This window comes from Ursus americanus, chromosome 30, assembly GCF_024610735.1.
Source record: "Ursus americanus isolate L20-20 chromosome 30, mUrsAme1.1.p, whole genome shotgun sequence".
In the NCBI taxonomy this organism is placed as follows: Eukaryota; Metazoa; Chordata; class Mammalia; order Carnivora; family Ursidae; genus Ursus; species Ursus americanus.
In genome coordinates, this window is record NC_142156.1 from 19,558,796 (window position 1) to 19,574,757 (window position 15,962).

A 15,962-nucleotide genomic window follows, 5' to 3' on the forward strand; every position below is an offset into this window, starting at 1 on the left:
CTTTGTATGTCTGTAAACTTGAGGACAGTGAGTAGGAACCCAATACTAGTTTATCTTGTGTAGTTTCTTTTGATGATTCAGTGTTAACATCTTAAGTATTTTTTTTCATTTGGGAAAAAAAGAGTTATTTTAACTCAGCTGCCTGGTTTATGGTTGTGGGAAATAAGTTTAGGAGGGATTCAGTGATTTGTGCAAGACCCTCAGATGAAGACTGATGGAATCAGAAACTAGATCTCTGCATTTAGAAACTGTTGCTCTTCCTCTATTACACTAAGGGCCTGCTAGTAACAAACTACCATTTGTTGAACATGGTGGAATGCCCTAGCACTATGATGAGCGCTACATGCAGTCTGTCTCATTTATTCCTCAAAACAGCCCTTACCTTGTGTGCTATTATAATCCTCATTTTGGAAAAAGGGAAACAGGCTTGGAAAGCATCCAGGGTCTGAAAACTAGTAAGTAGAGCCCTAAATGCAAATGCAAGTATGCTCTTTCTCTCTGCCTTCATGTTCAGAACTGTGGAAGTCCCATTTTGTAACAGTTGTCAAAGGTATTTTGAAGTGTGATCCTGTTTCAGTGGAAACGTTGCCTCAGGCCTTTTATCTTTCACTTCGTTTAGTTTGTGATGACTGGAGCCTGTATGAGTACTATTCTCATTTATCCATCCCCAAAATAATAAAGTGACTGCTGTGTGCTGCCAGTGATAGCCACTCGGTTAAAGAAATTAAAGAAAAATCCTCATTGTCGTGGGATTTACCTTTTAGTGGGGAAGAGAAACCTAATATGTAAATTGGTCGGCATATTAATGGTAAGTGCAATGGACGTAAAGTGAGGCGGGATGAGCGGTTTTAGTGATTAGGAAAGGGCGGCCTCACTGAGATGACATTTGTAAGTACGCAGCACGAGTAAGTTCGTGCTGCGGAGCCCAGCATGTAACAGGCGATGAGTGAGAGCTTGCTGAACGAATGTGTGCTCGGACAAACGAGCGGCCCTAGCAGATGGTGAACGCAGGAACGGGAAGATCATGTTCTCGTTTGGGGCTCTAACTTCCTCGGAAGTAAACCAACATTTATTCTGTTCCGGGCACTGGATCCCCACCACCAATCCGATTTCGCATATCTGTTGACCTGGGGCTCGGGGGCCGGGTACATCTCTGTCCGGTCCCGCCAGACCCACCTGTCCCTTGGCCAGGACGCGGTCTCGTGCTGCCACCTGCCTCTGATGGGCTCAGAAAGCCAGCGAGCCCGAGCAGAATCCCTCCGCCGAAATTCCTGCTCTCGGTGGGAAGGCGCACGACCCAAGGTGGCTGCGCGGGACGGACCGCACTACTCCGGCCTGGTCCCAGCCGCCCGCTTTCACTGCCGGGGGGCCAGTTCTTCCGGCTCCCGCAGCGAGGACTCTTTACCCGCTCCCCGGAACTCTGCTGCTGGAGCGCGGTTGCCGGCGGTTCCGTGAGAGGCCGGAAGCGGAAGTGCTCGCCAGCGGTGGCCCGGTGGCGTCCAGGTGGCGGCAGCGCCCGCGGAGGGGAGCGCCATGGAGCACGTGACGGAGGGCTCCTGGGAGTCGCTGCCGATGCGACTGCACCCGCGAGTGCTGGGTGCGCTGCGGGAGCTGGGCTTTCCGTACATGACGCCGGTGCAGGTACTGGGCGCTGCCGGGCGGGAAAGGGTCCTCCGTGCGCCGGATGGGGGGGGGGGCAGGCGGGGCAGGGAGGCTCGGAGCGGGCCGGGTCCCCCTGGGAATTCTGCGGCGTCTTCAGGCTGCCCGCCCTGAGGCTGCCCGCCCTGGTTAACGACCCCGGCAGGTTGGGGGCGGCGGCGCACCTACGCCCGGGCCCTGAACAACGCGACCCCTCCGTCTATGAGTGCTGGGGCCGAGGTGCCCGCTGCATCCCGGCCCTGCCCCTGTAGACATCTCGGGCAGGTGACTTAACCTCCCTGTGCTGTTTTCTTCTTACCTATCTCGTAGGGTTGCTGTGGGACTTCCATAAGACAGTGTTGGACACATTATGGGAGCTCAGTAAATATTACCTGCCGTTGTTACTATGTGGGCTAAGTGAAGGGTTCTGGCCCAATTTATTCATTAACTCAAGAAGTATTTGTTGAGGATATACTGTGTATCAGCTCTTCTAGGCTCTGGGGATTTTGCAATGTTGGTCACCAGGCATGGGACTTACTTTCTAATGCAGGGGAGGGAGAAAGGAGTAGAGGAATGCGGTAGTTTCAGTCGGTGATAAGTGTCACTAAGGTCCAGGGCAGGAGGTTAAGGTGGTGTGTTAGGGAAGGCCGCTCTGAAGGTGTCATTGAGCTGATACCGGAATGATTGAGGCTGTGTGGTGATTGGGGCAGGATATCCCAGCAGAGAGAAATGCCAGTGCAAATGTCTTGGGGCTAGAGGTGACCTGGGAGGAACAGAAAAGAGACCTTTGGCGGGAGCATCAGGCATAGTGTAAGAGATGAACAGAGTAGGGTCCACGTTGTGCAGGGTCTTGAAGTTTGGATTCTATTTAAATGCAGTGGGAAGCCATCTTAATGGGAAGCTATGTACGAAGGGAAGGGAGGTGACTGCTGTGTGGAGAATGGACTTCAGGGGCTTCAAGAAGCAAGAGGTCAGGGGGCCAGTGTCAAGTGAGAGGTAGTGGTGACCTAGAGTAGAGAGGAAGCAGTGGATACTGGGAACGGAAGTTCGAGAGAGCGTTCAGGTTGTTGAGGGGCCAGGTGTAGGGGTTATCAAAGAGAGGAATCTAGAGGGAGTCTGAGGTTTTTGTCTTTAGCAGCTGGGTGGATGGTGGTACCATTTACTGAGATGAAGGCAGGGAGCGGTAACACGTTTCTGAGGGGAATTCAAGAGTTACTGAGTTGAGATGTCCATAAGATCCTCAGGAAAGATGAGAAAGCTGGAGATGAGAGTTGGGAGTGCTGTGAACCCTGCCTTGGGACTGTAGTGCAGGGAGACCCAGTCCCTGCCGTCAGTGTTGGTAATTGGGCTGTACTGTCCACTGTGGGAGTCAGTAGACACGTGGCTCTTGAACACTTGCAGTATGGTGAGTCCAAATCGAGATGTGCTCCAACTGTAAAAGGTACAATGGATTTTGAAGACTTAGTATGAAAAAAGGAGTGGAACATATCTCAGTAATTAATTTTTTAAAATATTCATTACATGTTGAAGTGACAGTAGTTTGGATCTCCTGGGTTAAATAAAACACATTAGTAAAATACATTTTACATCTTTCTTTTTACTTTTAATGTGGCTACCGGAAGATTTAAAACTGTGTACGCTGGTCACATCTATTTCTTTTGGACAACAGGGCTCTAGAGCAGAGTTTCGCGGTCTCAGCACTCTTGATATTTTGGACTGGCTGATATTGTCTGTGGTGGGGAACTGTCCTGGGCATTGTCGGCTGTTTAACAGCATCCCCGGCCTCGACCTACTGGGTGCCAGTAGCATAGCTTCCCCTCTGTGGGTTTTGATAGCCAGAAACATCTCTAGGCGTTGCTGCATGTTTCTCGAGGGCATAGGAATCATCCAGGTTGAGAACCACTTGCATATGTAGAAGTCCTACATATGCTGTGATGGGTGAGCTCAGGCTCTGAGGACCAGGAGTGGGGTCCTGGAGGGGATGACATCAAAGCTGAGACCTGACTCTGCTTCAGGTTTAGCCACCAAAGGGCTGGGCTTTTCACAAGACCTGGAGGTTCCCTGTGGTGTTTCAAATGAGAGGGTTTATTTGAATCATTGGTTTTTGATATGAGAGCCGGAAGGAACTCTAAAACTCAGTGTCTTCAAACCCTTCCTGGTCCAGAGAGAGGAAAAGGAGGCGAGGCAGGGCTCGTATTCAGGACTCCCAAATCCCAGCTCAGCTCGCTGTCCCCTCCACACGTCTGTGTAGATACCGCTGCTGTGTTCCTCTGAGCCAACCCCCCTGGGGTGCCTTGTGGTGACTCTACTCAAGGTCTGCATTGTGGTGGGGTCCTTTGTGACCCAGGCCACCCACCGTGTTCCTGGGGCTTTGGGCCACCTCCTTGGAGCCTGGCATTCTCTAACTGGGGCTTTGCATCTCTTTCTCCAGTCTGCAACCATCCCTCTGTTCATGAAAAACAAAGATGTCGCTGCAGAGGCGGTGAGTACCTCATGGAAATGCAGCTTGTCCTCCTGTTTTCCCTCCAGAAGGAACTGTGAGGAAAAGCAAACCAAATTTTCTCCATCTTGGCAGGTCACAGGTAGTGGCAAAACGCTCGCTTTTGTCATCCCCATCCTGGAAATTCTTCTGAGAAGGGAAGAGAAGTTAAAAAAGAATCAGGTGAGGATAGCTAAGTGGCGTATTTTCACTTAGTCATTGTCGAGTTCACAGTTCAAAGAAGCTACTCAAAAGATTGAAAAAAAATCTATCCTCATTCCCTGAAATACTATTTTTCTTTTTTTTTTTTTAAGATTTTATTTATTTATTCGACAGAGATAGAGACAGCCAGCGCGAGAGGGAAAACAAGCAGGGGGAGTGGGAGAGGAAGAAGCAGGCTCATAGCAGAAGAGCCTGATGTGGGGCTCGATCCCAGATCGCTGGGATCACGCCCTGAGCCGAAGGCAGACGCTTAACCGCTGTGCCACCCAGGCGCCCCTGAAGATACTATATTTCTGAATTTGTCTGCTTAAAATGTATTTGTGGCTCCCCGGATCAACACTTACTGTGTTTTCTCCCTCATCTGGGATTTGTGCAGAGCAGCAGAAAATCAGAGTCACCTGCCCTGCACATTCCCAGCTGGGTCCCAATAGGGCAATGCTCTGCGTTCTTGTTTTCACTCTCAGACTGTCGGGCGTCCTTCCTACAGTCTGTTTACCGCTGTGGTGTTTGCATTTTTGCTGCTGATTTCAGTGTTTAAAATGGCCTCAAGTGTAGAGCTGAAGCACCGTCTAGTATTCCTGAGCACCAGAAGGCTGGGATGGCCCTTTCGAGAAAACAAGTGCGCGAGATACGCTTCGCTCAGGAATGAGTTACGGTGCGATCGGCAGTGAATTCAGTGTTGATAACTCAACTATGTATTATTCAGGGTGTCATTAAACAGAAGCACACATAAAATCAGCTTCTGTATTGATTGATTGACAAAACATGACCAGAGGCTCCTGACCCTGCATTTCCTACCAGGAGCAGCGGTTGAGTGTTTGCGAAGCCCGTGTTTGTCAGTAATGCGAACTGGCCGTGATCCAGAGCAGTCCTTGATAAGCACCGGGACTGGTGCTGAGGAAGCCCGGAAGTGCTGTTCCCCTGGGCACTTGGCTCTGTGAGGCGCACGGTCCTGGCGTGTGTGGAGCTCTGCGAGCCCACTCTGCTCATTGTTTCCTTTCCCTGCGCATGGGCAGGTTGGGGCGATCATCATCACACCCACACGGGAGCTGGCTGTTCAGATAGATGAAGTCCTGGCGCGTTTTACGAAGCCCTTCCCGCAGTTCAGGTGAGTTGAATGTTGTGCCCCTGTTAGCCACGGGCTCTTACTTTGCCTGACCTGCTGAAGACCTGTTTCTTGTTTTAGCCAGATTCTCTGGATCGGAGGCAGGAATCCTGGAGAAGATGTTGCAAGGTTTAAGGAACAAGGGTAAGTTTGCTTGCTTCTGCTCCTTTCCTTGCCTGTTTTTGGCACTGAACCCAAGAGGAAGTGATACCTGGTCTAGGCCTAACGGGGAGCACTCTGGCGACCCCAGCTCCCCAGAAAGTTGTATTCTCCAGGCCACTCTCCCATCTTGCCTGCTGGCTCCTTCCCATAAGGCCCTGTTGAGCATTTCCCCTTCAGTGAGTCTCCCCCTGCAGAGGAGAAGGGAGTCGGGGTATGGCCCCCCTTCTTTCCCCAGGCTGACTATATGGGACTTAGGCCCCTTGCTTTTCTCACTTGGGGCTCTCTAAGTGGTCTTATCTCACTTCTGGTGGTCCCAGACCTCACCTTGAGTCCCAGACCTGCAGGTAGCTGCTTGTCTGCCTGGCATCTCCTGGGCATCTCCCGACTTTTACAGACGTGTTTGGAATGGGTGCTTTTTATCCCCAAATCTGCATGTCATCTGGAGTTTCCAAGTCATCTGTCCACCCACGTACTTCTCCTGAAGTCTGGGAGTTGGCCCTGACACCTCACTGTCCCTTCTATCCCCGTCCCCCTTAACCATCATTTACATTTTCTCTTCAGAGCACCCATCTCTAGCCCTTTGATTTTCTCCCTCAGCCCCTCTCCCACTCTGATCTAGACAGCCCCGTCTCTCCTGGGCTCCTGCAGTAGCGTTCTCTCTTATGTGTTTCTACTCTTGCCTTCTTATAATCCACTCCCTACAGAGCATCCTGAAAAGTGGTCTTTTCAGAATGCCAGCCTGATCATGTCACTCATCAAAAACTCTTTACTGGCTTCTGCTGGCTCTTAGGAAGGATCCTGATGTTCGTACAGGGCTTGCCAGGCCACCATTCTCCACTGCCGCTGCCTTCTACGCCCCGGCTGCCACACGGACACAGCATTCCTTTAGAGCACGGCGTGGGCCAGGCTCCCCGTGTCCCCAGGCAGGCTCAGCGGTGCTGTCTGTCCCGCAGCATTGCATCTTCAGAGCCTCGCACGGTGCTGAGCACACGCAGGTGTTTAATAAACAGGTGGATGTTTGAATACATGGTGCCCATCAGCCCTTTGCATTTTTTTCAGTCCCACCATGAATAAGGTTTATTATGAGCAGTGGTAAGTTTTGTGCCCCATTTGTTAGGGAATCTTAATAAAGAGAACTGCTTCTCTTGAGCATTTGCCGTGTTCCAGCTATCCTGTGAGATGCTTTTCAGCGGGGGTCACAAAGTCAAGTTCTGCAGGGGTCAGAGGTTAATATCGGTATGTGAAAGGGCTGGGGTGGGGATGGGTAGGAACTGCCCAATACGTGGCCAAATACTCATCTCTAGCTGATAGTTGCCTTGTAGGATTCTGGGCTCAGTATTGCCAGATATGGGATTTTTAAAAAAGAATATGGATTTTTATGTGTTAGCTCCAGACTTTTTTAACCATTGGCATGTAATTCACATAAAAAAAAAAAACAAAAAAAAAGAAAACTTCTTCGGATGCCTGGCTGGCTCAGTTAGTGGAGCATGCAACTCTTGATCTGAGGGTTTTGAGTTTGAATCCTACGTTGGGTGTAGAGCTCACTTAAAAATAAAATTTAAGGGGCACCTGGGTGGCTCAGTCAGTTAAATGTCTGCCTTTGGCTTCGGTCATGATCCCAGCCTGGGATCAAACCCTGCATCGGGCTCCCTGCTCAGTGGGGAGTCTGCTTCTCCTTCTCCCTCTGCTGCTTTGCCTGCTTGTACACTCTCTCTCTCTCTCTCTCTTCTCTGTCAAATAAATAAATAAAATCTTAAAAAATAAAAGGTTGTCCTAAAAAAAAATTTAAAAACCCCCAAAAAACAAAAAAGCCAACTTCTTGCAGGTCAGCCAGTGTGTAGGGGCTGTATTTGGCCTTTCATCTGTGGTTGTGATCTTTAACATAAAATATTCTCTAATTCTGTTAACATTCTCATTTTATAGATGAGTTACCTGGGGCCTAAAGTGGTTGAATAACTTGTTCTAGGTCAGGGGTCAACAAACCTATAAAGGAATCGATGGGAAATATTTTAGGTTCGTGGACCCCATGGTTTGTCCCAGGTATTCAGCTCCACTGTTGGGGTGTGAAAACCACCAGAGACAATACATGAACGGATGGGCATGATTGCGTGCCAGTAGGATGTCACAGAAACAGTTGCAGGTCAGATGTGGCCAGTGGGCCAGCGTGTGCTCACCCCACCCTGGCTCTTGGCCCGGAACCCATCTGCCTTCCTCATGGCCCTCACTTCTCTGCCCTGAGCCCTGTCCCATCACTCATGGCTGTATTTCCCTTTATTAGAACTTAGATGAGTTTTGGGGGGAGAGGTTTATAAAACTTGGTATTTGGAATCACAGATATTCCCAAGATCCTGAGAGTGTGATAAATGTTTTCTGTGTTTTCAAAGTGGGAACATCATTGTGGCCACTCCAGGCCGCTTGGAGGACATGTTCCGGAGGAAGGCAGAGGGCTTGGATCTGGCCAGCTGTGTGAGGTCCCTCGACGTCCTGGTGTTGGACGAAGCAGACAGACTTCTGGACATGGGGTTTGAGGCAAGGTACTGGACTGTGGGCTTTCATTGGCTTTGGGAGATACCGATGAAGGAGAGCGAAGTGGAATTCCTCTACCACTTCATGACTGCCTTTATTGGCCTCCTTTGTATTTCAAATCATGAGGTTGTTCAGTCCTTCAGATTCTTCCACACAGTTTAAGTTCCAGTTCTACTTCTTAAGATGCATTTTCCTTCATGATTGCTTTTAAAGTTGTGTGTGTTTTGAATAGCTTTATTGAGATATAATTCGTATATCATACAATTCACCTACTTAAAAAATATATTTCAGTGGTTTTTAGTCCCAAAAAGTTTTTTGTTTTATCTTCATTCTCTCTTAATTGTCCCACATAATAAAAGTATAATTATGTGTTTATATTGGAGAAAACTTAGAAAAATGAGAGTATAAAGAAATAAAAATTGCTCATAATCTCATCCCCTGGTTAATGTCTACTGTAAATACTGTGATGGCTTTTTTCCTAATCTTTGAAATACCTGTTTAGTATCATGAAGTGGTATTTATTGATGACGCTGATAAACGAGGTGTTAAGTTTGAGCCCTCTTTTTTAGCATAAACACCATCCTGGAGTTTTTGCCAAAGCAGAGGAGAACAGGCCTTTTCTCTGCCACTCAGACGCAGGAAGTGGAGAGCCTGGTGCGAGCAGGGCTCCGGAACCCTGTACGGATTTCGGTGAAGGAGAAGGGCGTAGCGGCCAGCAGCACTCAGAAAACTCCTGCCCGCCTGGAGAACTACTACATGGTGCGCACGGATATCCTTACCGATCCTGCGGTTTGTTCGTGATGCTGAGCGCGCGCTGACAGGCAGCGGGGCGCTTCCTCTAGGGCACTGCCTGGGGGGTGGTGTGGAAATCCGGCAGGCTCACCTGAGTTGGAGCCGGGGCGGGGGGGGGCTTCCTCATTGCTGGAGTTCCCGGGCTGGGCTGGTGAGGTCAGGAGCCCGGCCTTTCCCAGGCAGAGGGAGGGGTCCGTAGGTAGTGTCGTGCGTGGCTGAGCAGTGCCAGAGCAGGACCGCCCAGGACAAAGCCCAGGTACACATCTTGGCTTTGTCTCTTACTAATTGAACTGGATGTACTTACCTGTAGAAAGGGGGCTCCAGTACTACCCACTTCATAGGTTGTGCTGAGGATTGATTGATTCATACAGATTAGGCCAGTGCTTAGTATACAGTGAGTACTAATAAGTGTTAGCTGTGGATGCCCACTGTGGCTTCTCGTTGCTGTTTTGTATTTGTTTCAGTGATTGCATTTAGAGAGATCTGAGTGTGTGAGAAGAAATTCCAAATTGAGAACTTGGTTTTGGTAAAAATAGGGGGAGTGCATGCAGATGGGTTTAAATGTCTCCCCATTTAGGGGCCCGAATGGACCACTTGACTATATATTAAGAGAGACTGGAGTCTGTCTCCATGGAGGTCTTTCAAATTTTGTACATTCTTTTCTGGAAACCTGGGCTCCTCTTAGAGCAGTGATTTTTTTTTTTTTTTTAAAGATTTTATTTATTTATTTGACAGAGAGAGAGACAGCCAGTGAGAGAGGGAACACAAGCAGGGGGAGTGGGAGAGGAAGAAGCAGGCTCCTAGCCGAAGAGCCTGATGTGGGGCTCGATCCCATAATGCTGGGATCACGCCCTGAGCCGAAGGGAGACGCTTAACCGCTGTGCCACCCAGGCGCCCCTAGAGCAGTGATTTTTGAACATGGAGATGTACCAGAGTCTCCTGGGGGCTCCTAAATAATATGGATTCTTGGGTCCAGTCCTAGACCTACTGAATTTGTATGCTGTGCCCAAGAATCCACATTTAAAAAAAAAAATCTACCCTGGAAGGACAGTTGGTTAGCTCAGTCCAGAGAGCGTGCGGCTCTTGATCATGGGGTCATGAGTTCAAGACCCATGTTGGGCGTAGCACTTACTTAAAAAAAAAAAACAAAACTACCTTGGATATAGCTGGTACCGTGGTCCCTGTTCATATACTGGGATTTGGGGACGATTGCATGGGATGACTGTGCATCTCTCTGTTACTTGACTCTGAGTTGTATGTGTCAGCACATGCTGATGCCCCCTTCTGAGCTATGTAGACCAATTCACATGTTGACAGAAATGCGTTCTATTAGTGGAGGAAGTCAGAGTCCTTAACATTGAAGGCTGAAACTGAAAATAGCTAGAGAGATTATTATCATCAATAAGCTTTTTTTTTTTAATTGGTTTTCCTTTTTACTTTGCAGGTATGTAAGGCAGATGAGAAATTTAACCAGCTGGTACATTTTCTCCAAAATCATAAACAGGAAAAACACCTGATCTTCTTCAGGTAATTCTTCTGGATGCTGTGGTAGGAGAATCTGGGGTTCAGCCACATCCAGAATGTCCAGATGCGTGTAGCCCTAAGGTTTGGAATTCTCTCAGGAATGTTTTTGGCCACAAATAACTGAAAACCCCACTTTTGTGGCTTAAGCACGAGGAGTTATTTTTCTCCTGTAGAAAGAACACCAGAGGTTAGGCAGGTCCCGACATTGGGGTATGTCTCCCCGGTGTCCAGGTCAGTATTTCCATGACTGTGTCGGCCTTTTGTTCATGTCTGTCCCTTCACGGTTTGAAGATGGCCACTGTCATGCCCGCTGCCCCGTCTGCACTGAAAACAGAGAAAGGAGGAAAGGCTGAGGGAGGGGGAAGGGCATTCTTCACATCAGAAGAGCAGAAAGCTTTCTCAGATGCTCAGGCTTTCATTTCAGGGGCCAAAGGTGAGTCACTCAGCAGCTGCTCACCTCCAGGGAGGCAGAGAATATGAGTGTGCAGTTGTCCCAGCCTCTGTCGTAAAGGGAGATGAGGGAGGAAGTGGCTGGGAGTGGCCTTGAAGCTGCCAGCCTGGTGGCTACCACGGTCAGATTTTGTCCTGGTGTCAGAACTGCAGGGTTTCAGATTTAGAGCTCAGGGTGATGATGTTGGTAGCCGTTCTCCCAGAGAGGATGGGGTCCCTCTGCTGCATCTGGTGCTCGCCGCCTCCCTCCCCCAGCAACTCTGAGCCCACTGTCCCCTCTCAGCACCTGCGCCTGTGTGGAATACTATGGAAAGGCTCTGGAGGCCCTGGTGAAGGGTGTGGAGGTCATGTGCATTCACGGGAAGATGAAATACAAGCGCGGGAAGATCTTCATGGAGTTCCGCAGATCGCAGAGGTGGGTTCGCTGCCTCGAGCTCACTGCCTGCTTCGGCAGGTCCCGCTGCGTCTCAAGCCTCATGTGGGCTGTGTTCCTTGCCTGGAATCCTCTTTCTCCTCTGCCCGGTTATCACACTTGCTCTGTGTGGCCCCGGTGGGCCCTGCCCACGGCCTGACCCCATCGTGCTGTGCTGCACTGACTTCCTTAGTCATCGCCAGCTGCCCCGCAAGATCGTAAGCTCTGTAAGAGCAGGGACCGTGTGTTGTGTTCACTCCCGGGATCCTCAGTATTTGGCCCAGCACCTGGCCCAGGGGGTTTTGATACCTATTTGTTGAATGGGTGGAGGGCGCAGATAGGAGCAATTCATTGAAGTCTCATAGGTTGTCATTGGTCACTGCAGTTAGGACCTCGCATCTCTCGGTGACCATAATTAATTCGCTTGTAGAGGTAACATTTTTCTGCTTTTCTAAGGGCTTCCTGGCTGTGTTGTTAACAGCACTCTTCTAGCCAGAGTGATAGAACGGACCGTTACATCTCAGGATTAGACTCACTACGGTTTTTGGTTTCTTTCAAAGAAAAGTATGCTAATTAAAAAAATCCTTTCCCAGTCTCCTCCCTGCCTCCGGTTTTCGTTGGGAATTTGTGAAGTCCTAGATAGGAGGAAAAAAAAGTCAAAATGTGATTCCTAACGGGTGCTTCTGTGAGAGGCATTACGTCGTCATCCTGTCGAGGCTGGGAAAGACTGATGGTGATGACGGTGGTGGCCCCCTTGCTCAGAAAGGTGTTTTCTCATTTTCTAGTGGGATTTTAGTGTGCACGGATGTCATGGCCCGAGGAATAGACATTCCTGAAGTAAACTGGGTTTTGCAGTACGACCCTCCCAGCAGCGCGAGGTATGGCGTGATGGAGTGTGACCCTCTCTGTCAGGAATCTGGCCCCATGAATCCTGAGGAAGATACACATGATGATGTTCATCAAAACATTGCTCTAAATAACAAAAATGGGTGAACAGGTGAACTGTCATTGGTGTGTGAAAATAGTGATACCGTAGTATGCAGTAATTTGTTGGGACGCCTGGGTGGCTCAGCCGTTAGGCGTCTGCCTTCGGCTCAGGTCATGATCCCAGGGTCCTGGGATCGAGCCCCACATCAGCCTCCCTGCCCATCCGGGAAGCCTGCTTCTCCCTCTCCCACTCCCCCTGCTTGTGTTCCCTCTCTCGCTGTCTCTCTCTGTCAAATAAATAAAATCTTTAAAATAAATAAATAAATAAAATAAATAACAAAAATGGAGGAACAGGTGAACTGTCATTGGTGTGTGAAAATCGTGATGCCATAGTATGCAATAGTTATTTTCATGTGCTTTTTTTTTTTAATGACTTAAGTTTTTAAAGATTTTATTTATTTATTTGACAGAGAGAGAGAGGGAGACAGAGACAGTGAGAGAGCACAAGCAGGGGGAGAGGCAGGCAAAGGGAGAGGGAGAAGCAGTCTCCCCGCCGAACAAGGAGCCCTGTGCAGCACTTGATCCCAGAACCCTGGGATCATGACCTAAGCCAAAGGCAGACGTTTAACCACCTGAGCCGCCCAGGTGCCCCTGCACATGCTTTTTAAAGTTCTTGCATAGTGAATTGATAGATGCTTAAAGGAAAGTCTTTGACACCCTATATGAAAGTCTTACTCTCCCAAAGCAAACATACATTCCTCATAAATGCTTCCAAACATAGGAGAATGTGGGGGCCTAGACCTCCTGGGCAGTAATGATTGTTACTTCTTGGTGGAGGGCTTACAGGCCACTTTTCTATACTCTTGTCTCCCAGTTTTCTACTAGGACCATGTTTTTCTACTAGGACCATGTTTTACCTGTATCGTCAGATAGGCATACATGTAAGAGTTTTCTAGTTCACATTAAATGTTTTGCAGAATCCTGTCTGGTTTGCAATCTATATTTAATTGCCAGCATTTGTATTTGTGAGCCTAGTGAGGGGCAGGGTTGGGCTGAGCCGCAGGGTGTAGCAGCCCTGGGCTCATGCTCTGCCCACTCTCACATAGTGATCATGGTCCCGTCTTCCATTCACAGCGCCTTTGTGCATCGCTGTGGCCGTACAGCCCGCATCGGCCATGGTGGCAGCGCGCTCGTGTTCCTCCTTCCCATGGAAGAGTCCTACATCAGTTTCCTTGAAATTAACCAAAAAGTAAGCGGTCTCCTTTTTTCATGTAGAATGCCCAGTGACACGAAACTTGGTCGAGTTCTTTTCCAGCAAGTGGTCCAGAACGTAGAGGACGAATTGCAAACTCTCAGGGGCCAGGTGGTGATGTAAGGGCAGGAGCCGGCTGGCCTGAGGGCTGTGGGGAGGCACCTGTCCCATTCAGGGTGGCAGGCACTGCTCAGCTCCAGCCGGGCATCAGTACTTGGGAACACAGACCTCGTGTTGGTTACTTTCCAACCAGGAATCAGGATCGTTACGGAAAATTGATTTGAGAATTTTCTAATCAAGTAAAATACTTGGGAATTTGGGCTTCAGTGTCTCTGATTAAAGATTGCAATGAATTGTTTTGCCTTTGGTTTTGCACTGGCTCTGATGGGGTTTTGGAGGTGAGGGGATCCCAGCCAGAGGAGGTGAGCATGTGGTCTGTGTGCAGTGCCCCCTGCAGGAGATGAAACTCCAGAAGAACATAGGAGACTTCCTTCCAAAGCTCAAGTCCATGGCCCTGGCCGACAGAGCTGTGTTTGAAAAGGGCATGAAAGCCTTTGTGTCACACATCCAGGCTTATGCGAAGCATGAATGCAACCTCATCTTCAGATTAAAGGGTAAGGTGGACTCACAGAATTGTCTCCTTAAACACCTATGGCCTTTCAGGTAGTGTAGGTGTGAAACGGCTTTGTTTTATAAAAACGTTCCGCGTATGTCAGGGTTAGTATTTTCTAAATACCTAAGAGAAGTCTTCCTAGGGTTTGCGTAGACAGAAGAAACTTGCTGCCGAGTATTCCTTTTTGGTAAAAATATAATTATTTTAATTCTAATTAAAATGAACCCATTAGATCATTTGGTTAGAAAACAGCTATCTTCCTTGGGTTGGTGCTTATGATTCTGTTTTGGGTGTGCTAACTCTTGATGTTTTGGTTTAATTAGATCTTGATTTTGCTAGCCTTGCTCGAGGGTTTGCCCTGCTGAGGATGCCCAAGATGCCGGAGCTGAGAGGAAGGCAGTTTCCAGATTTTGTGCCTACGGATATTAACACAGACACCATTCCCTTTAAAGATAAAGTTAGAGAGAAGCAGAGGCAGAAACTACTGGAGCAACAAAGAAAAGAGAAAAGAGAAAATGAAGGGAGAAAAAAATTCATAAAAAATAAAGCTTGGTCAAAGCAGAAGGCCAAAAAGGAGAAGAAGAAAAAAATGAATGAAAAAAGGAGGAGGGAAGAGGTACAGTTTTTCCTTTATTACTTGAACACTCAGCTGAGAATTTTGAATGAATTTTATCAAAATAGTGTCTTGTAGCAGGGATTGTGTGGGGCTCTCGTATTTCCGTATTCTGTTGGGACTTGGGTGGGAGCGTGACGTGTTTGTGGAAGCTGATCTGAGTGTGTTGTTGCTCTGAGAACACGTCCCTGAGAAATTTGGTGGTTTGTCGCTCTCTGTACTTAGGGTTCTGAAATTGAAGATGAGGACATGGAGGAACTCCTCAACGACACGAGGCTCTTGAAAAAGTTTAAGAAAGGCAAAATTACTGAAGAAGAATTTGAGAAGGGGTTGTTTTCAAGTGGCAAGAGAGCAGTCCCAACAGTAGATCTGGGGATCCCTGATTTGGAAGAGGATTGCTGACGCCGGCCCCGGAGCACACGCAAGCGCAGGGGGTACGGTGAGCGGGCCCTGTGCCCCGCACAGTGCCCACATGCTTTCACTGTGTGCCAGACCCACAGCCAGTGTCCGAGAAAGCCATGTTCACACTGGGGACGGAGGGCATGCTTCACACTCATGACTGTTTTATGAAAACCTGACCAGCGTTTAAGGCCAACAGAAGAGTGTGAGACTGAGTGTAAATAATAGAAGTCAATATTTATTTTGATGGGTCACCTCTAAATTAAAGCTGATATTTCTGTGGCTATATTATACTTACTTTCTAACATAAAGATACTGAGGTATACTTGATTTTTGGCTTTTCAAGTTTCCTTACTGTTTTCAGGCACCTGACCTTTGTGGGTGTCCTTACCCCTGGACTTGAGTTCTCTCTCTGAGGAACTGCACAGAGCACCTGCATGGGGCAGCTGCTGTTCCTGGGATTTTCTTCTTCTTTTTTTTTTTTTTTTTAAGATTTTATTTATTTATTTGACAGAGATAGAGACAGCCAGCGAGAGAGGGAACCAAGCAGAGGGAGTGGGAGAGGAAGAAGCAGGCTCCCAGCGGAGGAGCCTGATGTGGGGCTCGATCCCATAACGCCGGGATCACGCCCTGAGCTGAAGGCAGACGCTTAACCGCTGTGCCACCCAGGCGCCCCTGGGGTTTTCTTCTTTTTGAAGAATCATCCCCATCACCAGTTTAGGAGGGAAGGAAGCAAGTCATATTCTAGGGAAAAAAATTATGCTTTGTGTTGAATGAACTATTTCCTTCCAATGGAGTGTCTTGAGTGTGTGAATGTGGCTGCATTGTCTTCACCAAGATGGCCAATA

The 15,962-nt window shown here is 48.5% G+C and overlaps 1 protein-coding gene across 1 annotated transcript; it reads left to right on the forward strand.

Moving 5' to 3' along the window:
• The first annotated feature begins 1,470 nt into the window (after nucleotides 1-1,470).
• DDX55 (DEAD-box helicase 55) lies at nucleotides 1,471-15,444 on the forward strand. Its single transcript, XM_045778645.2, has 14 exons — nucleotides 1,471-1,641; nucleotides 4,070-4,120; nucleotides 4,214-4,300; nucleotides 5,356-5,447; nucleotides 5,526-5,588; nucleotides 7,991-8,140; nucleotides 8,702-8,891; nucleotides 10,369-10,451; nucleotides 11,182-11,313; nucleotides 12,096-12,188; nucleotides 13,372-13,486; nucleotides 13,935-14,103; nucleotides 14,426-14,718; nucleotides 14,941-15,444. The coding sequence occupies exons 1-14, from the start codon at nucleotides 1,534-1,536 to the stop codon at nucleotides 15,115-15,117; spliced, it is 1,803 nt and encodes a 600-aa protein (XP_045634601.2). The 5' UTR covers nucleotides 1,471-1,533; the 3' UTR covers nucleotides 15,118-15,444.
• The last annotated feature ends 518 nt before the right edge of the window (nucleotides 15,445-15,962 follow it).

Excerpts from the sequence above, each read along its gene's own strand:
- DDX55 (XM_045778645.2), top strand. The coding sequence starts at position 1,534 with ATGGAGCACGTGACGGAGGGCTCCTGGGAGTCGCTGCCGATGCGACTG. Across the intron at positions 1,642-4,069 it reads CGTACATGACGCCGGTGCAG|TCTGCAACCATCCCTCTGTT; the intron begins GTACTGGGCGCT and ends CTCTTTCTCCAG. Across the intron at positions 4,301-5,355 it reads AGAAGTTAAAAAAGAATCAG|GTTGGGGCGATCATCATCAC; the intron begins GTGAGGATAGCT and ends GCGCATGGGCAG.